Source organism: Nannobrachium achirus, assembly GCF_963921795.1.
Source record: "Nannobrachium achirus genome assembly, chromosome: 13".
NCBI lineage: Eukaryota > Metazoa > Chordata > Actinopteri > Myctophiformes > Myctophidae > Nannobrachium > Nannobrachium achirus.
The window spans coordinates 58,141,907-58,164,400 of NC_137833.1; the positions used below are offsets into that span (position 1 = coordinate 58,141,907).

General features: G+C 41.8%; 1 protein-coding gene and 1 long non-coding RNA gene across 5 annotated transcripts in view; both read left to right on the forward strand.

Annotated features, from left to right (window-relative positions):
- Window positions 1-7,514, forward strand: part of zswim8 (zinc finger, SWIM-type containing 8) — a 117,512-nt gene extending 109,998 nt beyond the window's left edge. For 2 of the 4 annotated variants that reach the window (XM_080741177.1, XM_080741178.1), the window contains exons 32-33: window positions 1,117-1,316; window positions 7,179-7,514. In XM_080741177.1, the coding sequence (XP_080597303.1) occupies window positions 1,117-1,316; window positions 7,179-7,382 (404 nt within the window). In that variant the 3' untranslated portion in view covers window positions 7,383-7,514. The remainder of the gene's footprint in view (window positions 1-1,116; window positions 1,317-7,178) is intronic. The other 2 variants (XM_080741179.1, XM_080741180.1) reach the window with 1 other exon arrangement.
- A 14,745-nt stretch (window positions 7,515-22,259) lies between these two features.
- The window catches only part of LOC308296902, a 253,786-nt gene continuing 253,551 nt past the window's right edge, over window positions 22,260-22,494 (forward strand). Inside the window, exon 1 of the long non-coding RNA XR_013962648.1 lies at window positions 22,260-22,448. This is a non-coding gene — a long non-coding RNA (uncharacterized lncRNA). The remainder of the gene's footprint in view (window positions 22,449-22,494) is intronic.

A 22,494-nucleotide genomic window follows, 5' to 3' on the forward strand; every position in this document is an offset into this window, starting at 1 on the left:
TGTCCAGATGTATTGATAGGGGTGGCAGTGGCTCAGGGAGTAGTGTGGCCACTTGGCAAACCGGAAGGTTCACAGTTCGATCCCGGGCTCCCTCAGAGTTAGTGTCTGTCGAAGTGTCCCTGAACCTCTAACTGCTCCCGATGAGCAGGTTGGTGCCTGTATGAATTTATGGGTGAATGTAATAAGGCTGTAACCGAACGTTCAAAACGTTTGTTCCTTATGTTGGCAATCGAAGTTCTCTTGGATATACAAATACACCATTATGTATGCAGAGTGAATACAGTACAGTATACTATGCCGTTGGAGCAAGTTTTTGTGATATGTATATATTGTGCATGTTGACATTGCGATGAAGGTAACTGTTTGATACAATGGTGCAGCACTACCCTGGCATCTTTAACCTGGACTTTGAACACACAGCAGAGCTGACATGTTTGCTCATAGTGGGAGAGTGAATCAGAAATGTAGCTCGGAGCAACACCCAACCTGGCCTTGAATGTAATGAGAACAAATTTGTAATACATTCTAAAATAAATTGGCAGCCAGCGTAGAGAAGCTAGAGTAAGTGAAATATTGTGGAACCAGTAAACAGACTTTGCAGGCAGGGCTTGTAGTCTTCATGCATAAGCTCTGTAACGTGTACCTGTGAATAGGGTTGTCACGATTGTGACATTTTACATGACGATTAATTGTCACTCAAATAAATTGCGATTAATGATTTAATTAATGTGTTTTTTGTCGTTGACAATTACATTTCTGTTTGACTTTTAGGCTTTGAAGTTGCGCATTGCAGAACATTATACTTAAAAAAAAAAACATTGATAGTGGAAATAGCCGATCTACAAGCTCACAACGTGTCGCGATGCGACACGTTGTGAGCTTGTAGATCTGCTATTTCCACTATTTTTGACTTTTTTGAAAATATATGAACATTTTTCAACGTGGAAAAGATTATGACAATTATGAAAAATGATGTTTCAGAATTATGTCAAATAATCGTGATTATGTCAAATAATTGCGATTAGACGATTATGTAATAATTGTCAGCCCTACCCGTGAATCTAAATGGACCTGGCAGACACGCTTGTAACCCATCACGTATAATAATCTGTGTAGCTGTGTGCCCGTCCCCTGTAGGAGTGAACTACGTGTACCAGTTCTGCGTGGGCGCCTCCAAGGGCGTGCTGAGCCCCTTCGTCCTGCAGGAGATCATCATGGACGCCCTGCAGAGGCTCAACCCCGCCCACATACACGCCCACCTCCGAACGCCCGCCTTCCACACGCTGGTGCAGCGATGCCAAGGGGCGTACCTCCAGGTAACCCCTTTTAACCCATTAACAGTTCTACTGCCAGATTTATTATTTATTTATTCGTGCTGGTGCCATCAAAAAGTAGCTTACCTTTGCGATTTTATAGAAAATGATCTATGGATTATTTCCAAACATAATCGTTTTTCAATGGACACATATATATGTACTGTAGCCAAACTGACGGCAGGGGGAAGCCTTATGCAAGGAATGAATGTGAAATGGCCCTCCTCACTTTTCGTCGTTCAGAGCGTAGAAATCGTTTTCTAGATCAGGTCCACAGAATACAGCCAGGAAGTGATTTGGGACTCCATTGATGTTTACGTGTGGTGGAAATTTGAGAGCAGCGTTACGGGAGCTGCTCTTACTGTACACACCCGCGCGACCTCTCATCAGCTTAGAATTTTGACCCGATTCTATAAGTGTCTTTTGAACCCTTCTTAGGTTTTTTTAAAAAACCTATGTTTCTATGTCAGCAATCTGGCTAGCCATCGTCAAAGAAAAGGTCCTTTTCACTTAACTGGAGTTCAGTTAGTCTGTTCTTGAGAGTCAGTGGTTCTCAAACTTTTTCATGTGAAGGACCCCCAAAATGATATTTATTTGGCCACGGACCCGCATCTCAAAATATTTAGTTCCAGGGACCCCCCCAGAAGCAAAATTTGAGTTACAAACGTTCGCTTTGAGAAGTAGAAGTAGAAGTAGAAGCTTTATTTGTCATTGCAACATATGGTACAAGCACAGAGCACAGTTGCATATTCAATGATCAACTCATTTCCAATCACAGTACAGGTACAAGTACACACGTAGTTGTTACAACGAAACGAAAATACACATATTCAAAGATTTGCTCACATTTTCACGACTTTTTCAAAAATAGAACATCTGCTTACAATGCATCGCAATGTGGCACCTTGTACACGTGTAGAAGGTTTAGAATCACTCAATAAGGTTCGGAATCACGACATGCATGCAGGTGTTGCCGGTAAACACGGCAGCAGCTGCCACATGTCTCTGCGGAGTCAGTGTGCCATGACGGTACTCTGGTGATCACACAGGATAACATAGTTGTTGTTGATGCATATCTTTTAAACAGTTTATTGTACAACACACGACTCCGGTTTAACTTAAAGTAATCCTAGTATTCGTGTCAGAGTTGTACATGGAGGTGTCTCCTTTGTTGTCGTTTCGCCTTTTTTCTATTTTGCCGTATGTTGATAAATGGATAATAAAAGGTAAATGATCACTTTTCTAGCACTTTTATCCAAAGCAATCATCATTCACACTCACATTCGCAGAAACCGTGCAAGGCACCAACCTGCTCATCAGGAGCAGTTAGGGGTTCAGTGTCAAGGATACTTTGACAGTAACCAAGGGGAAGCAGGGGATCGATCCAGGAACCTTGCGTCTCCCAAGCAGCCACTCTACCTCCTGAGCCACTTCAACCTCGATATCTGGTGTTTGCTAAGCCTCTGAAGTAAAATGATGTGTACGCCGTAGGGTAGTGAATATGTGCATTTTACACTATACAGCCTACCTCACATGGTGAGACCTACACGCGCTCAAAACACATGCTTGAATCTTTGTGCTATTGTCATATTCAAGTGGAACTGCATCAATGTTTATTGGACGTTTTTATAATATTCAAATTGAGGGAAATAGTTGACTTGAAGTTAAATTGGTGGTTTAATCATCCAGCCATCGATTGAAAAAGCCTCCATATTATGACGGACAAAATCAATGAAGCCAGTATCATTGGTGTGATTTACTCCGTGTCAGCGGTGTGTCGCATTAATGTAGTTATATATCTCCATTGATCTATCAGCCTAAGAAACTGCATATCGTCGCTGTTGGCTGGAAAGCATAATTTGTCCAAAACCGTTACTGCTCAGGAAAGGGATGTAATGTCACGATGATCCTTTTTATCGTTTACTGCGATAAATAAAGAAAACGCTCCCGATAATCGTATCGTGGAGATTTTAATTTATCGTGGAATTGTCCTTCATCATACACTGGACCTTTGCTGGCTCTGTGCTTTTTTTCAGTCTACACAAACATCGCAGAATAGCAGATGGGCTACTAGCACCCAAAGGATGCTAGTAGCCCATCTGCCACAAAAAGAGTTTAATTATATTTTCATTGCCGTGATTATATCATTAATCACAACTACTTGGGCCACAATAATCACGATATGAAATGTTCATAATGTTCCCATCCCTGCAGTGCATGCACATGTTAGCTTGTAGATTGGATAATTTAGCTACTTCTGTATGACACTGTTTTACAACAAATTATGGCATCAAGTCATGAAAACGAAAAACATAACGTTGAAATATGGAGAAACAAGGTTTCTGCCTAACTGTGACCATATGCATTAACCACATGAATCCCAGAATCTCTATTCTGGGGCAAACATTTGGCAAAAAGTGGAAAAAGAAGAGGGCCTGTTATAGAGCCCTGGGAGACTCCTATCAGCGAAGCATATAGGGTTTAAGAAAGCACTTAACTCAGTGACATGAACATAATGTCACATATTAATGTTTCAGTGGGTCACCAGGGAAAGCCTGCGTATCATTTAGAATGATTACAATTTAACTAAGGTTTCATCACATGTTAATTCACCCACTACATTCGTACACTTATTAATTATGGTTATTTGTCCTCGAGGCACAAGTGAAACTCTTCTTACCTACACCATGTCTGTGCAGTCTTCCAAGGTGGTATAAAAGAGAGAATACCCACATGAATAGAGAGGAGGGATCAATTCCATGGTTTACCTCTGAGCGATGCATGCTGCATGATTCTGGGCGCTAGACACACACACACCCCAAAGAAAAACCTCACTTGTTGCTTTTTGTTAACATAGCATAGGTTTATTGATCTTTCTAAAGCCTTTGATACAGTTGATGACGCTTTGCTCATAAATAGATAGTGTTGGTGATTAGAAATTAGTGTAAAACATACAGCCTGAATTTGGATAGTTCTATAGTATGTAGATAGCCTATTGTGACTTGGACCCAGTTGGTAATGTTAAAAACCACAAGCCAGTCCAAAAACCTTGGTGTATTCATGGACTCGGACCTGAATTTTGACAGCCACATGTTCCAAAGTCAGCCAACTATCACTTTAAGAGTGATATCAAGGATTAAAGGAGGCAAGATTTAAGGTCTTTGCACACAGGCGCGTTTATCCGCACGGATAAAACGGACAATTTCATATATTTTTTTAAGAAAACAATGATTCTCTACGACCTCATGCACACCGGATCCGAATTAGCCGTGCGACGAGTGGCTGCGGCCGTGCGTTTTTTTCTCGATCGAACCCAGTTCGATTCGTGCGTCTTGTCGCATGCGGTAAAAAACTCATCACTCCTTTTATGACTCCTTTTGGGATCCGCAGCGCCGATTCCGCACAGCATTGCACACCAAATCCAATGCGTTTTATTCATGCAGCAAACTAAAAAAATGCAACTGTCCTGTGTGCAAAGGGCTTCAGAAGGGGGAAAAATGCCCATCTTCATCTTCAGTCGACTTGACTTTAGAAGACTTGAAAAATTGATCTGACGACTGGAGTCCATTCAGTATGCTGCTTACCAAGAAAGTGGAGCGAATCACTCCAGTTCTTACTGTATGTCCTGACTCTGGCTCCCTGTCTGTCAAATAATTGATTTCAAAACATTACGGTTGGTTTATAACACTTTGAATGGTTTACGGCCAAAATAACATTTGTGGTCTCGCGCTACAGAACCTCATGGGAAGAAGGTATGCTCTCTGAACCCAGAATGAGAACTAAACATGGAGAAGCAGCGTTCAAGTTTTCATGCTCCACATATCTGGAACAAACTCCCAGAAAAGTGCAGCTCTCTATGAAAGATGCTGCCACTGTCATCCTTCTGGTTTAAAAGGTGTTGAATTCCCTTCATCCGCCCCTGATTAAAATAAAATGAAAGTGTCAGAATCATGAATAATCCGACAGTCATACATTTTTTAATTGACATCCTTTATTAATAAGAGTGCCACCCACAGTTGTGGTTAAAGGACCACCTCGCCCGTTTTCAACCTAGCCTCGTATAATTGGTCTTCATTAACACTCATAAGATGGTATAATTCTTTTTCTACTCTCTCTGTGTCTCAGAGGAGGGCTGTGGACAGTTAAGGCCCTATCATAGTACAGTCTGGGGTGATAAGCTATCACAGAAAACTACAACATTACGCCATTCGCCACGGTGAAGGGCCATCACCGCAAACCCCGACACATCTCTCCTCTGTTTTTACCTTCAGACATCCCCCCATCACCCTGTTCACTGATTGGTCGATCTTGACCAATCGGTGTGCCCCCTGGTTTCAGAGGCACAGAGGCGCGGTGATAGGACTTCACCGTGAGTCTGTGACTATGATGGCCTCCACTTGTTATCACATTTTTAGGTGATAGCTTATCACCTAAACGTTGAGGTGATAGTTCTTCACCACGGACTATGATAAAGCCTTTGGGCCATAGATATAAAAAGCTAGACACCTCATCCATCGCTGCAGTTCATTGGAGCAACGTGTAACAATTGGAGGCCGGTCGTCCTAAAAAACGGAGGGATCGCTGCCAGTCAAAGTGACTACTGGCCAATCACAGCACGTCCTTTCCGGGACTTAGCAATTCAATTCAACAGTGTGCAGCGCGCACAGAGCGATCGATAAGCAAATTAAATGGGTTACAAAATCGTGGGATAAAAAATTAGAGGAAAATAAATGTGGGTTTATAGATGGCATTCAAAGTTTTAATGACCAGAGCAATTAGGAATGCAGGCGGGGTTAGGGTCTCCATCTGCATGCCTGACGCTCTGTCATGCGGTGCTGATATGACCTTTTGACCTCCACCAGACTGGGTGAACATTCTTAGGCCTGACACACATGCTTCCTCTCACAGCAAAACAAACAGCCGACGTACAAGCTGCCCGCGACGCGTTGAGAGCTTGTACATCAGCTGTTCTCAGCACAACGGAGCACAAATCAGGATTTATATAACCGATGACCTTTTTCGACTTCCTCTCTCTCTCTCTCTCTCTCCCCGTCTCCGTTTGTGGATCCTCTGTCTGCTCCCCCTCCCCCAACCATCTCTCTCTCTCTCTCCTCTCCATCTCAGTTCACAGGGCCGTTATTATCATTAGAAAACATACCTACATTTGTGAAATTAGACAATCAAACCTTAGAGCATGTACCGTGCGTACAATTAAAACGTTATAAGGAATGTGTAAAACCAACTGTGTCACATTGCAACTTAGAAAATGGTCCCGACTACTTTAGGGTCTTTTTTTTTGTCACTGTACAATGTGTGAAATTGTTTACCCATCCTAAAGGTTAGGTGCAGTGAGCACTATTGGCACAGCGCTCAGGGAAGGGGCCGCCCCCATGCTGCTACAGTAGCTTACACAATAACAAAAACAATCTGCATTTGCTGTTGGAAGTAGTTGTATACAGTAATAGCAGCACATCTAATTTGTCTAAAACCTTTGAGACAAATAGCTGCCAATTTTCTTTTTTGGCTATTCAAAAATAGCATATATACAAGTTTATAGCTACGAGCTTGTAGATCTGCTATATTTTTAAGAATCTTGACAATTATGTGAACATCTTTATATATTTCTTTATATTTTTTAAAGCGCACATTTTTAACTAAAATCTTTGCTTCTGGGGGTCCCTGAAACAAAGTATTTTGAGATGGGGTCTGTGGCCAAATACATATATTATTGGCCGTCCTTGACATGAAAAGGTTTGAGAACCACTGACATAGAAACGGGTTTCTCAGAAAACTGCCTTTTTGTAGCGGCCCAGCGGCTCACCAGTCCGTCTCTCTCTCTCTCTCTCTCTCCCTCCTCTCCCGCAGTACATCCACCACCGGCTGATCCACCTGACGCCCGCCGACTACGACGACTTTGTCAACATCATCCGCAGCGCGCGCGGCGCCTTCTGCCTGACGCCCGTGGGCATGATGCAGTTCAACGACGTGCTGCAGAACCTGAAGCGCGGCAAGCAGACCAAGGAGCTGTGGCAGCGCATCTCCCTGGAGATGGCCACCTTCTCCCCGTGACTGTGCCTGGCGCTGGGATCGGGCTGACAGTGCTGGGAGCGAGGAGCTGGGGGCGGCGGAGGAGCGGAGGAACAGCGGTGCACATCCATTGTCTGGATGAAAGCCCCAGACTGATCGGTGTCAGAAGTGGGATCTCAGTGTCTAGATAAAAGCACCAGACTGATTCTTCTCTCTGCTCTCCGCTTCTGAAATAATGCTCCGTGTCGCAGCGAACCTCAGCATCACCGTTATCACCGCCCCCCTCCTCCCAGACCCGAGCGCCCATGGACCCTTCCTTGCGCGCACACACGCACACACACACATGCACACACGCACACACATGCACACACGCAAGTAGCACACACAGGCAGCACAATCAACCTACCCCATGTACCATGAGCCCCTGAAAGACTTTGTTTTTATTGTCATCGGTGTTTGTTTGTGTGCGTGTGTATTTGTTCATGCGGAGCATGGAGGAGCAGACGGAAACAGAAACGACCTCCTCTAGACTCTGTTCTTTTTGACTGAACCTCATCATCCCTCCTCCCTACATTTATTATCATTGATTATGTTTGTGTAAATCTGTTATTATTATTATTATTATTATTATTATTGTTGTCAGTAACCACTTCAACCCTTGGCGCCCCGGTTTTGGGGCATCATTATGTTCGGAAGAATTGCATAAACCTCCTGAAAACCACCAAACTACAAGCTCACAACACGTCGACACGAGACGTGTTGTGAGTTTGACGTTTTTGGGAAGGGTTTTGAATCTTTTTTGAAAATAGGGTTAAAGTGGTTAAATCGTATTCTTTTTCATTTTTTCTCTCTCACTGTTAAGTTTTCATTTTGACGTTAAACGTGACGTTGTGACTTCTTTTTTTTTTCTTTTTTTTTTTGGAAACCACTGAGTGAGTCAGTTTCATTACTGCAACATTCCTCTAGGGGGTGCTGGGGGGACGCTGAAACCCCCCGTTCCCCAAAAAAGAAACGTGTCACTACAGATCTACATTTTAGCTATTCTGACAGTGTTTAAAGAAAAAACAAAAAGGAAAAAAAAAAAAACAGTTTGTTGAAATTATATATATATAAATATATATAAAAAAAAACAACAGAAGTTTAATATGACAAACGATGATGACCTAAGTACGGGTGAGGATTTTTCAGTGTTTTGTTTTATCTTTTATTTTGTCTTTTTCTGTTGTTTTTTTATATTTTGTATAGAATCTGATATGTAATTATGTATGCCGAGAGGAATCTGAAAAGAGTGAGAGAATATTAAACGTGTTGAGTGTCGCGTGGTTGGTTCATTTTTTTTTCTTTCTTTCTTTCTTTTCCTTGTTTGAGCCCATTTTGTGGTTCCACACTGGAACCGGCGGTGAACGAAGCGAGTCAGACTGGACCAAAACTCACTGGCTGCCGTCGACTCTTTGAGAGTCCAGTCTCTTCATTCATATCAACTTCAAAGTGGATGCTTTTGTTTCTGTTTGTTTCTGTTTGTTTCTTTCGGTTATCTGGTCGGCGGCCAAAACGGGAAAGGTCATCCGGGGGCTCGATGCAGATGACTGAACGTCTCTTCTTCAGACGTGTAAACATGTCCGTTAGCCCCTGTTTGAGCCGCCGGGCTGGGCAGTTGAACGGGTCACCGCTCCCCGTGTGAGTGGCAGCAGGCTCATCCCAACACCGGCCCCACAGGTCCAGCCGAGGCCAAAATGACCACTTGAACCCCAGCGACCCCCTGTTCTGGGGAAGAACATCAGCCAGAGATCTGCCCGATCTATGCCTTGAGGCTTGTACATCGGGCTATTTCCGGCGGAGAGATTTGGAAGTAGAAGGCGACGAGAGCAGACCAGCTGCAGCAGAGCCAACTCTGGTCTAGTCTAGAGGGTTTGAGTGGTTGAAGAAACGACTGTTGACCTGATGTGGTGTAACAGGGTTCCCTTCGCTCAAAGTGTTTAGTTGGTTCCTAAGGATTCCACCAGGTGCTTGTTTCTCTAAAAGAGATAATGTTCATGTTCCATCCACGCTCAGGGGCCGAGCGGTTCGCCACTTCGCTGTTGTGTTCCAAAGTCACGCATCTTTTGTTTTCATTTTTCATTTCTTTGCTCTGGACCTCAAGGGTGAAGAGTGATTATTTAGTAGAAAAATGTAACTGTGATATTTTTGTATTCCTCAAAAGTGTAGCTTGGTTGAGAAAACAAAACACACACAAAAAAAAAGATGTTATATAAATATATATAAACTGTGCTGATTGCAAGAGGTTGTAATTTAGAGTAAAAAATAATAAAAAAGAAATAAAAAAGAACAGATACAAGCAATACTGAAAATGTAGAGTTTACTTAATAAAGATAATTCCCAACACTAAACTTCACTGTGTTATGTTTCTAACTTTGCTTTTAGTACCAAGGCTGGGGACAGTTATGTAAAACATGTAAAACAAGAACCTGTGATTCAATGAGTCCAATATAGTTATTATTTAGTTACAATTCATTCGCTTTTCAGTGTAGAGATTTGGTGTAGTGGAGGTTTGGTGAAACCACCTCAAGGAGCTGTGGTGGGATTGAAATAAGCATATTTAACAATTAAAGGGCTATTCCACTTTCAAGTGTGTGTGTGTGTGTGTGTGTGTACTTTTGTAATTTTATTGTCTAATCAGGCTTTTATGAATAACCTGAACAGTTTTTAATTTGCTTGATTCAATATTTAGATATTTGATGTAAATGTTATCAAGCCCTCCAGGGCCTCTCCCCATACACATCCATTTTAACTTCAAACTCCATTTTAACCATGATAGATTCATTAAATATTCTTTGGGAAAATGGAAAATTAAATTCAATAAAAAGTTATAAAAAAATGAAAAAGGTTATCGAAAAAACATGTCTTGCTCATGTATTAGGAGGGTAGTATGAGTCATCAGAAAAAATAATGGGTGTTTTTGATGAATATCATGGTTAAAATGGAGTTTGAAGTTACAATGGGTGTGTATGGGGAGAGGCGCTGGGCCTGGAGGGCCTGATAACATTTACATCAAATATCTAAATATTGAATCAAGCAAACTAAAAACTGTCCAGGGTGTTCATACAAGCCTGATTAGATGATAAAATTGCCCAATGTCTTTTTGAAAGTGAAATATCCCTTTAAGCCTTGCATAGTAATATTAGAAAACATCAAACCGTGGCCAAAAGCATATTAATTTGGGGGTCCTTGAAGTGTTTAAGAGACACTGAACACGAAAGAAGAAGACTGAGCAATTCAGTTTTATTTTTCTACTTTGTTTTTTAACCATTTTATACAGGTAAAATCCCATGCATTTTAACTCAGTGAATGCCACCCTTTATTCAAAATCTACAAAACTGGTGCCAGCCATTTTGCTTAATTTTGCCTTTTTATGGGGGCCAAAATCATATTTTGTACTTAAATTACATATATAAATCTATGCTTCTATCGAAAGCCACACTACCCCTCTTACAAAGGAAAACATGTATATTTATATATATATATCCTATCATTAGATTTGGGCTTCAATAGAACATGTGTAAGATGTCTTGATCATCATCATATGTGTGTGCTGTGATGGGCCCTGTGTGCAATCTGGAGTGCAATACCATTTGAAAACCACCAGAGGGTGGTCTCCTACTATCTGATCAACTAACAGAAGAAGGAAGAAGACGTCCATCTTTTTTTTGGTTTGGGCCTGTTGTTTACATTTTGGCCAGGCCTTTTAGCTAGCATGCTAACACACTTCGGAACCCTGGCGATCGCGATCAAGGATAGGTAGAGAAGAACGTTTTTTGAGTACTTATAGTTCGTCAGGGATGCACGGGAAAGTGTATAAACGAACGTTTTAGATAACATTTAAACGGCCGGAACCAATCTTCGGCTATACCGATTTTCCGCCGGACTGTGTTACACTGGTGCTACAGTCAAATCGGCCGTATCGCTCAGGTCACGGAGGCATATGGCCAACTTCTAGAGCGATTTTTTTGAAATTACAATTATGAAAAAATGATAAAACTTTTGATTAATTAAAAAGACGTAAAAGACGTTTATGGCACCGAGGTCCAAAGACGTATAAGACGTTTATGGCGTTCAGTGAGTTAAAGAAAAATAATAAGCTGTTTTTTTTTTATGTTAACCTTTATTAATGTTACTTTTATATTATCAATAAATTCATAATATTTTCCTAATTATTTGGGGGTCCACTTGCAATATTCTCACGGCCCGCCACCAGTGGGCCCCGACCCACAGGTTGAGATAATTGAAATGATCCCACTGGAAGCCCTACTAAATGATGGTCCATCTCAGTGGTTCTCTAAGTAGATTCCAGGGACTCTGTGGGTTCCTTTATGGGGGTCTAAATTGATCCATACAAGTCAGTAACTCGTCTCTGATAGTGTACAGAATATGGTACCGAATATTTGGTACCATTTGTGCACTGTCAGAGTTAAGGGGAGACCTTGAAATTAGAAAGTTTGAGAAACACTGGTATATGTACTCTTCCTATGATTCAGTCCTAAACCCACCTGTATGGTTGGAGCATACGGCCACAGGGGGGCGCCCTGGCGTCAAGTATACATCTGACCCGAAGCAACACAATCTGTCTCCGTTTTGATCCACACATCTAAGTGGTGGCAAAAGTACTCACATTTTGTACTTAATTAAAAGTACCAATAAATAGCCTACTGCAATGTAGAAATACTGCTACAAATAGAAGTCCGGAATTCAACATTTTATAGGCCTACATGAATAAGCCACACCAAAGTAGCCTACAGTAGGCCCTATACCTATGAGAGTGGATTCCCCATTCCGCCAATGCATTTCAATGAGAATGGAGCGTTTTCATGCCAATATAGGATTTCTGCAAAAAAACAAACAAAAAAAAACGCTCCATTCTCATTGAAATGCATTGACGGAATGGGGAATCCACTCTCATAGGTAGCCTACTTTGGTGTGGCTTCAGCCTTTAAGTGCAATAGTATTAGTATCAAAATGTACTTAAAGTACCAAAAGTAAAGTAGGCCTATACTCATTGTGCAGAAGGTCCCATTTCACAAGTTTTAAATGTATAAACTGTATAAAGATATTTAGAACATAGCAGATCTACAAGCTCACAATGCTTGCTTGCAAAAGTGTATAGGGCTGAAGTGGTTAATGTATGTGTTGCAATAATAATCAAAATCTACAATATAGGCTAACTTAATTAAACGTTTCAGATAAATGCAGTGGAGTAAAAGTACAATAGGCTATTTGGATCCGATGTATGGAGTAAAATTAGGCCTAGTGAAAATTGGAAATGCTCAAGTAAAGTAGGCTACAAATACCTCGAAATTGTATACTAATACAGTACTTGAGTAGCCTATAGGCTACTTAGTTACCTTACACCACTGTCCACAAATCTAGCATTCTCTTTATACAGCACGGATTACAATGCTTAATTAATGTTTTAACTTCAATTAATAGCCTATACGCACACGCTAATGCTTAATTAATGCCTAACATGAATAAGTCAATTCATGTTAATGAACATACATTATGATAATCTTAATGTAAATGGTAGGTCTACAGTCATAAATCTACTAAAACAAAAACTGGTGGTTTTCAGGTGTGTAAAGTACTAACAATTTAAATATTGTAGACTTCATTTAATTGTCAATTAATACGTTATAAATCGTTATAACATTTAAGTCAACAATAAGGCAAGGGTCACAATAATGCTCTATTCTTCTGTGTGCAAACCACAAACGCGCGCACCACGCACGGACGGACGGCGCGCGCGCGCACGCACGCGCGCACACACACACACACACACACACACACACACACACACACACACACACACATACAGCTGGGTTATGGACTTTTTTTTCTTTGGGACCAAGCTGGACTGTATCATCTCCGTGTGGAGGAGGGGAGAAGTTTTATGGTGACATTGAGAATACAGCTATAGATAATGCACTGGAAACAAGTGATTTATTGCATTATATATTGTGTATTTATTTCACCAAAATCAAACAAACTAGTATAGAAAATAGATGATAGATGAGCTTTGTTGATAAGTGTGGTGGAATACTTCTAGTCAAATATTACTGAAACAATTTGCTCTGTAAAAATGTGTGCTTGAGTAGACCTACTGGAGGGAAAATGTTCAGTATTCATAAGTAATATGACACTTTCTTTTATTTTATTTTTCTTCTTTTTTTAATTATATATCAATGCATTGCTGTATTAAATGTAGATTTTGCCCAAATTCCACGGAGAAAAAAAACAACATCTGCTATTTTCATAGTTTTTCCCTCTCCTTGAAGGACAGACACTGCCTCTTTTGAAAGTATGATTTGCCATTAGGGTAAACAGTTGTTTATGCACATATGGTACCTGATTGAGGCAAGGCGATTTTGCACAATTCAACAACAAGCCAATTCAATGTGCTTTACACAGAACATCAAGTGAAGGAATACAATGACATTGGGTTACAATAAAACAAAAATAAGTAAAAAAAAAAAAGACCAAATACAATTACGGTGGAGAAGAGAAAGAAAAAAAAAACACAATCAAAGGGAGCAGCAAACAGAGAGGTTTTGAGTTGTGATTTAACAGAAATACACTAAGAGACCTGTAGTTTTCTGGGAGTTTGTTCCAGACAGCCTATATAGCCATTATATTTCCACACTCACTCCAAAAGGCCACAATGCATATTGTTACTGTTGGGCAGAAAACTCATATCTCTGCATTTTAACCTTTTTCTTCCGTAAATTAATGTCCTATTTTGTCAGTGTAGTATGTCACACAAAAGTAGTAAAAATAGCCGATCTACAAGCTCAAAACGCATCGCAGCATGATGCATTTTGAGTTTGTAGATAAAAATGCTTGGACATAAGAAAGACATTTTAACTAGTCATTCAACTGAAGTAATTAAAATGGGTCATGTTTGCATGTTTGGAATTGTAACAGCTGAAATCAATAACAGTAGGCCTATTCCGATATTAACCTGTGGGCCGCATTAAGTGAAGGTTGTTGTTTTTTGGTTTTACAGACAGAAAGCAGACCTTTCCCATATTAATATCGCACAAGATTAAAATTTGTTTTTTGGAGAGTTGGGGTATTGATGAAAAAAAGGATATATCTATACTGATGTCATTGTATGTGTGCTGAATATAATAACTAAGTATTTAAACTGTTGGCATAATCACTGGACAATCAAGTATTGGGGGGAGAGAGTGTGTCTGAGGAAGTTGCTCGGGATAATGACATCTGGAGGTCTCAGTTGGAACTGTTACCCCCGCGACACGATTCCGGATAAGCAGTTGAAGATGGATGGATGGATGGAGTCGAGTGTGTCTGTTTTGTTTTGTCTGTGCTTTTGTTTTTGTCTTGTTTTCTGGCTGCAGCTGTTAATCCGTCTGTAGAAGGGCCTTTATGTGTCATGTGTTATGAGTCATTTGTGGCTAGTAGCCAATTATTGGTTTTAGTCGTTATAGCAATGAATTCCCCACACACACATTTGTGTTTTGTCACTGCTGTTTTATATCTGACTGCACCTGCCAGTGAGGAGGACATCGTAGAGCCTTTCGTTCTACTCGCACACAATACTCCCTGCTGACGCCCCAGCGCGTGTATCAAAACACTGTCTGGGTTAAGAAGATATAGCCTGAGATCGCTTCACCTTTCGGGGTTTGTTCCGGTCAGGAGCGGAAACCACTCCTAGACGGACTACACTTTGGCCGGAACTATCAAACCCGGAAACAGTTAACCCAAAACAATTCTCCGCTCTCAAGGACATGCTTTTAGGGCCTACCTAATAAACCCCTTGATGTGGCGTAGTTTTGCTTTTGGAAAATGGCTTTGGTATATGCATCTTTTTTTTTTTTATACTTTCTGGTATATGCATCTTTTAGTCCAAACTCATAGCGACTGGCAAGACTACACTAGGCTGCTTGAGCATTTTAATAGGGATTGGGGAAACAAACGGGGGGGAACCAAAACAAACATATGCCGCTTCTTCTGCTTGTGGTTTCCGCCTAGACCAGATCAAACAGCCCGTTGGAAACAAATACCAGGCTTTCCTGGTAAAGAAAGACTGGTGACGCGAGGTTAAAGAAGATAAGACCCACCCGCGGAAGTTTTGTGATTGGCTGAACCGGAGGTAGGCTAGCGCACTTGGAACGCACGGAGGTGCGCGGAGGTGCCGAAAGATTTACTATTGTGACCCCCTGGTTTACAACTTCTAACGGCGCTGAGTCGGCTCATGCGACCTTCACAACGCTCGACATGGCGACTCGCTCGCTACCGCTTGCTCGGCGGTTTCTCGCTTGCATGAAGGTCGCCTGAGACAACGTGCCTCCGTCATCTTCACCGAAAACAAGCGCTACTTTGTCTTAACCTGGTGTTTTGATCAACACGCCACCCCAGCCTGTAGGATTACATGCAATGACTAATATCACCTCCTCTCACGAACACGGGCCCATTGTGTTCGTATATAGGCGCCCGACAAAGCCGGATGCACCACAGCGGATTTGAACCCACAACCTTTGTGGTGGTGGGCAGGGACTTGACCACTTTCCCCCCCTTTTTTAAACACATACACCATCTATCTTTTACACATGAAGCCTTGACTTCATGGAGATCTTTAATTTTTTGTCACATTCCTATAAGCCAATAATTTGATGTCCTGGTCATCGGTCAGTATAGGAGACTCATAGCAGAGTCAACTGAGCAAGATCTTAATGTGAGGAAGGCCCATGGAGGGCCCTGAACGGCAGTGTATGGAACTCTAACCTCCCCCCTCTGTTCTCCTCTATGGCAGTGAATGCTGGACCCTGAAGCCAACCCTTCAGAAGTCTCTCATCAGCAAGAGTACACATGTTACCAACAAGATCCTGTATGAGGGAATAAAGGGTGAGCGAGAAAATTGCAGCCAGGAGAATGAGACTTGCAGGACACCACCAAAGGCATCAGGATCTAGCCTCGTAAACCGCCCTCTTCCTAATCAGGAGCTGCCAGCCAGCAAATTGGTGCTGTGGGAGCCAACACATGGGCACTGGTCACTACACTACCATACACTAACATACGTGGCTGTACTCAAGAAAGATGCAGGAGCGCAAAGCACCAACAAGCTGGCAGGATGAGAACCGGGATGACTGGAAGCAGCGATGGAGGGCTCGTCTGAGGAGTCGAGTCAGGAATGTGACAAAAACTAAATGCATCTCCATGAATTCAAGGCTTTGTGCATTGTGTGTGTAATTGATATAAAATAAGTGTGTTTTGGGGTAAACCACTCCTTTAACTCACAGTAACAGACCAACTTCCACTTTGTTGTGTATCATTTGAACCAGTAGTCATCTTTTTCTTTCCCCAAACCATCAGACCTGTGGTTTTGAACGGTATTGTTCAGACAGTATCTCCTACAGTAGTAGCCTACAATATCCTCAACATCCTTTATCCTGTATGCCGATGGTTTTCAACCTTTTTTCACATCAAGGTCCATTATTTATTCGCCATTTGAGCCACGGACCACCATTTGATGAGATTTAGCCTCTCAGACCCAAGACTTTGAATATTTTGTGGTCATTAATTGTATACCGTATGTACCTTAGGAGAGATAACAGGCCAACATAGATCAAAATAACAATTCGTCTACATTCTCTAATTGTGTAGACTTGTAGGCCTATATTATTATTTTTTTTAACAATAACTAGTACTTGTCCGACTTTATTCCATCCATCCATCCATCTTTCCCCCTAAATACACATTATTTTGCCGCACTACTCCTCCCACAGTTTTACTAACATGCACTTGGGCATCATAGACCACATGAGACTGACACAGTATTCCCAGATATGGGCTTAATCCCTTTTGGAGTGAATTCTTTTCTAATGATATATTTAAAACAAGACGTTCTGAACAGGTCTCGGTTGCCCGTAGAACGTTGATTTTCCATTTAGTTCTTTCTAAAGAAAAAAAAAAGGCAGAAATTGCATTTAGCATGCAATTTTTTTATTTTACAATTACTCTGCACACCCACTGTAAATAGTCTATTACTGTGTTATAATGTTATGCTTTAGTTGCCTAATGGGTCAGATTTGTCACAGACATCGCCAAATATCTCGAACAATTAGTGAGGTAAATACAATCTACATCAATATATCTGTAGCACACATATGTTAGCACACCTTACCTCAGAATTGAGCAGTGAATCACACACTGGCAGACTAGATCCATGTGCTCCCCTTCATGCTTTTTCAAATGCATGTCATTTATTCTCAATAAACACTTGATGGCTTCAAAGTGCTTCCAGTCTTACCTTGGCATGTGCCAAAACGTACCCACTAGGCATTGACAGCCTTCCTTTTCCACCTCGCCCTATATTTGGCTATTAACCGTCTAAATTTGAACCAGTCGGCGTTATGATTGATGACATCGGGGATCTCCTTATTTGGGCGTGAGGGACAAGGAACAAGGACGGAATGGTTCGCTGTGACCCACATCACGGCAAGCACACTTGCAATTTCCAGTTGCATGTTTCTAGTTTAACTCTTGAGAGCGCATGGACCTGTGAGGGTCCATGTGGTTTCATTTTACACCCTCAAGAGATAAAGATCTAATGGGTCCATTTGGTTACCAACTCTCCACATGATTTAACTGGGGACCACCTGGAACCCCCTCAAGGACCACAGGTGGTCCCCAGACCACTGGTTGAGAACCTGTATGCTGCTGAGGACTCCTTGATGTGCAACATATTTGGTCTTTTAGTTAGATGGATTTTGTTGCGACCGTCAGGTCGCATTTACTATCAAAACCTCGACCAGCTGTCTGTCTGTCTGTCTGTCACACATCACACTTTTGCCCTGCTCATATCTCCGCAACCGTTGCCCCGATCCATGCCAAATTCTGCACACACACTCCTTGCCTGCCAAACCACAACCTCCACCCATCAATTCACACATGACCCTCTTCTAGTGCCACCATGAGGCCGATTCTTGCAAAACACATTTTTGGACGCATCTTTGCCCTAAAATCACGCAAATCGGTACACAGTATGTCTACACTCATGTCATCAACGTCGATCTGTCCCATTTAGCGCCATCTTCAGGACGATTTTTTAAAACACTTTTTTGGACACAGCTCCTACACATTTTGTCCTAAAATCACGCAAACCGGTACACAGTATGTCTACACTCATGTCATCAACATGGATCTAGTCACATTTAGCGCCACCTTCAGGCCAATTTTTTCAAACGAATTTTTGGACACTACTCCTACACATTTGGCCCTAAAATCACGCTGCGACGGTGGGAACCTATTGGTTTCTATGCAGCGAAAATGAAGCTTTTTTCCCCCCCCTTGTATGGGTGTTGCCATCATTGTTTACTGGTACCCAATTAGAATGCTATTGGCTGCCAACGGTCACGTGCAACTGCAGGGATATTTGAGACATTGTCTTGTAGTCCGAGCGTTTCGTGCACAAATCGTGCACTTTTTGAAAGAAGCATGACATTTGGCACACAGTTAGAACATGTGGAACATTTTTGGCTATAGGGACATTGCAGATTTGCCTTGGTAAACTTGTGGGAGCCAATCAAAGTTGGGCTCTCATAGACAGGTTTCTTGTTTACAAACATTGAGACTAAATGCACAGGTGACTGTATCATGTAATCAATAGACCGTAAGTCAAATCCCGCCCCATTCTGCCCTGTTACTATGGTGGTACAAATTACCCTGGGCAGATTGTTTTTATAGTGGCAGTGAATGGGGGGAGAGGGTATTTTCATTGCCTCATTATTGCAATTTAAAGTACCAAAGGAAAAACATCTAGGTGATATTAATAAAAAGGGAAGACAAAGGTACAGTAGTTACATTGCAAAACAGGGGGTTTCCCCCGAAAATATATGTTTTAATTTGTTTAATAGTGGGACAGAATCACCATTGCAGATTATTCTATAGTGGAAGTGGATGGGGGAAAAAGATTGTTCATAGCCTCATTACAGCTATATAAAGTACCAAAAAAAAACACATCTACGTGATATTAATAAAAAGGGAAGAAAAAAGTACAGTAGTTACATAGCAAAACAGTAGTTTTCCCCCGACAATATATGTTTTAATTAGTTTAATCCTCTGGATCAGACAGAGGAGATAAATAGAAAGAGAAAGTGCAGTGCATTTTGGGTAGGAAAATGACAGCCAGCCTATAGTTCTACTCACATAATAGGCTGGCTTTCGTAATTCTGCCCATTTAAAATATATGTACCCAATCAAAACTCTTAGTTACATTGATAAGGTCCATGTGAACTAGTTTGTTGAAGCTTATTCATTATAATGACCATATAATCACCTCGCGCCGCCGTACTGCACGCTCGCCGTGCCGCGCAGTGCGGACCTAACCCTAACCCTGAAGCAACATTCTCTCACTGCACAACTCCACCCCCGATAGCAAAAAGTGAATGATTTTTTCTGGTTGGCCAGTCAGGGAGTCTCAGGGACCAATCAGAAGGCTGACACCTGTTGTTTTCTGGGGATACCAGGTTTTTACAAAATTAGCCAATGGTTTCATTGGCTAATTTTGGTACCGAACCTGCGCACGCGTCTACTTCTTATCAGTGTAACGTGGACCAGAAACCCGTCTATAGACTTTACTATACAGTAAATAATACAAAAAATAAATATGCTTTAAGTAGCATGTGAAGGGTCAAACTAGGGTTTTTTCATGATTCTGAATCCAATGCAAGCATTTGTTTTGCACGAAAACCATTCATCTGAGTTTGACCTCTCACATGTTACTTAAAGCATTTATTTTATTTTATTATTAGTATAGTAAAGTCTATGAGACACCAACTTTGATTGGCTCCCACAAGTTTACCAAGACAAATCTGCAATGTCCCTACAGCCAAACATTTTCCATAAGGCATGTTCTAACTGTGTGCCAAATTTAGAGACTATTTTCCCAATATGCAAACCATTTAAAAGAGGCTGAGCCTCGGGCAGGAAATGTGGGTTTCCAAACAAAACCAGAAAACCTCTTGCTGTTAAGGTGATTTATTAACACAAAATAATAAGGTCCATAAATGTTGTTCTGAAACTTAGATGAATGAATTGAACACAGAAAACTAAAACGTAAATAGAAAACAGAAAACAGCCCAAGACACACATCACAAACTAAAGGTAATGAGGAGGCAGCAGGAGATAATCAATCAATCAATTAGGAAGTGACACATCAAAACAGAGCGTGGGAAAAACCCAACAAGAATTAGATGAACAATTAAGCAAATGTATATTTTGGCTCCTATAGTTTTAGTAATCTTTAATTTGTCTGTCTGTCTGTCTGTCTGTCTGTCTGTCTGTCTGTCTGTCTGTCTGTCTGTCTGTCTGTCTGTCTGTCTGTCTGTCTGTCTGTCTGTCTGTCTATCTATCTATCTATCTATCTATCTATCTATCTATCTATCTATCTATCTATCTATCCAGCCATCCAAACTGCACAATTGTACAATATCTACTGCATAGTACTGTGTTCTATCCGTCTGTCATTCAATGTTATATGAGATGTATTGTAAATATCTACTATATATATTTTCCTGCACTGTTTTCTTTTTTTTTTCTGGCTATCTACTGCACCACACAGGGTTTCAAAGAAGGTTCATTAGTCCGAATTTGTGAAGAATACTATGCCTAAAGCCCTTTGCACACAGGCACGTTTATCCGCACGGATAAAACGGACAATTTCATTTCAAAAAAAGAAAACAATGATTCTCTACGACCTCATGCACACTGTATCCGAATTAAGCCCTTTGCACACAGGACAGTTGCGTTTTTTTCGTTTGCGGCATGAATAAAACGCATTGGATTTGGTGTGCAAGGCTGTGCGGAATCGGCGCTGCGGATCCAAAAAGGAGTCATAAAAGGAGTGATGAGTTTTTTTACCGCATGCGACAAGACGCACGAATCGAACTGGGTTCGATTGAGAAAAAAACGCACGGCGGCAGCCACTCGTCGCACGGCTAATTCGGAGCCGGTGTGCATGAGGTCATAGAGAATCATTCTTTTCTTTTCAAAAAATGATATTGTCCGTTTTATCCGTGCGGTTAAACGCGCCTGTGTGCAAAGGGCTTTAGCCGTGCGACGAGTGGCTGCGGCTGTGCGTTTTTTTCTCGATCGAACCCAGTTCGATTTGTGCGTCTTGTCGCATGCGGTAAAAAACTCATCACTCCTTTCATGACTCCTTTAGGGATCCGCAGCGCCGATTCCGCACAGCATTGCACACCAAATCCAATGCATTTTATTCATGCAGCAAACGGGAAAAAAAAAACGCAACTGTCCTGTGTGCAAAGCGTTTTTTTCGTTTGCGGCATGAATAAAACGCATTGGATTTGGTGTGCAAGGCTGTGCCGAATCGGCGCTGCGGATCCCAAAAGGAGTCATAAAAGGACTGATGAGTTTTTCACCATGCGACAAGACGCACAAATCGAACTGGGTTCGATCGAGAAAAAAACGCACGGCGGCAGCCACTCGTCGCACGGCTAATTCGGAGCCGGTGTGCATGAGGTCATAGAGAATCATTGTTTTCTTTTCAAAAAATGATATTGTCCGTTTTATCCGTGCGGTTAAACGCGCCTGTGTGCAAAGGGCTTAACCCTAACTAAATTCGGACTAATGAATGATCCTTCGGACTTATGGGCAGTCCAGTTGAAGGTGCCAATTTGTTTCTTACTGATAGGGTACCCTTGTGTAGGCTAATGGAAAATAAAAAGTTTCATGTGGTGCGGTGTGGTGTAGTGTCGTGTGGTGCTAAAGCTGCAGTCGAAAAGGGGCTTTTGTCATCCACCAGCAGCACTGAGCCTCTCTCTCTCTCTCTCCCCCCTGCTCCGTGGAGTCAGAATGGTCCAGTCCACAGCTCAGTAAAGATGGCGGCCAGGCAGAGAGCAGAACAGACGCAGCAGCATCGATGCTGTTGTGAATAAAGTGACACTTATTACCTTTTCTCTCTCCTTTTTAACTCACCGTCCATTCTGTAACGGCTCCACACCGGTGATATATTTAACCCCGCTTCACTGCGGGTCGAGCCCCGCCAGGCCGGGAGGACCTATCCATCACCCCCCGGTAAGAGAACGGCGCTTTTTTTTCTCCAGCCAGCTTATTTAACATG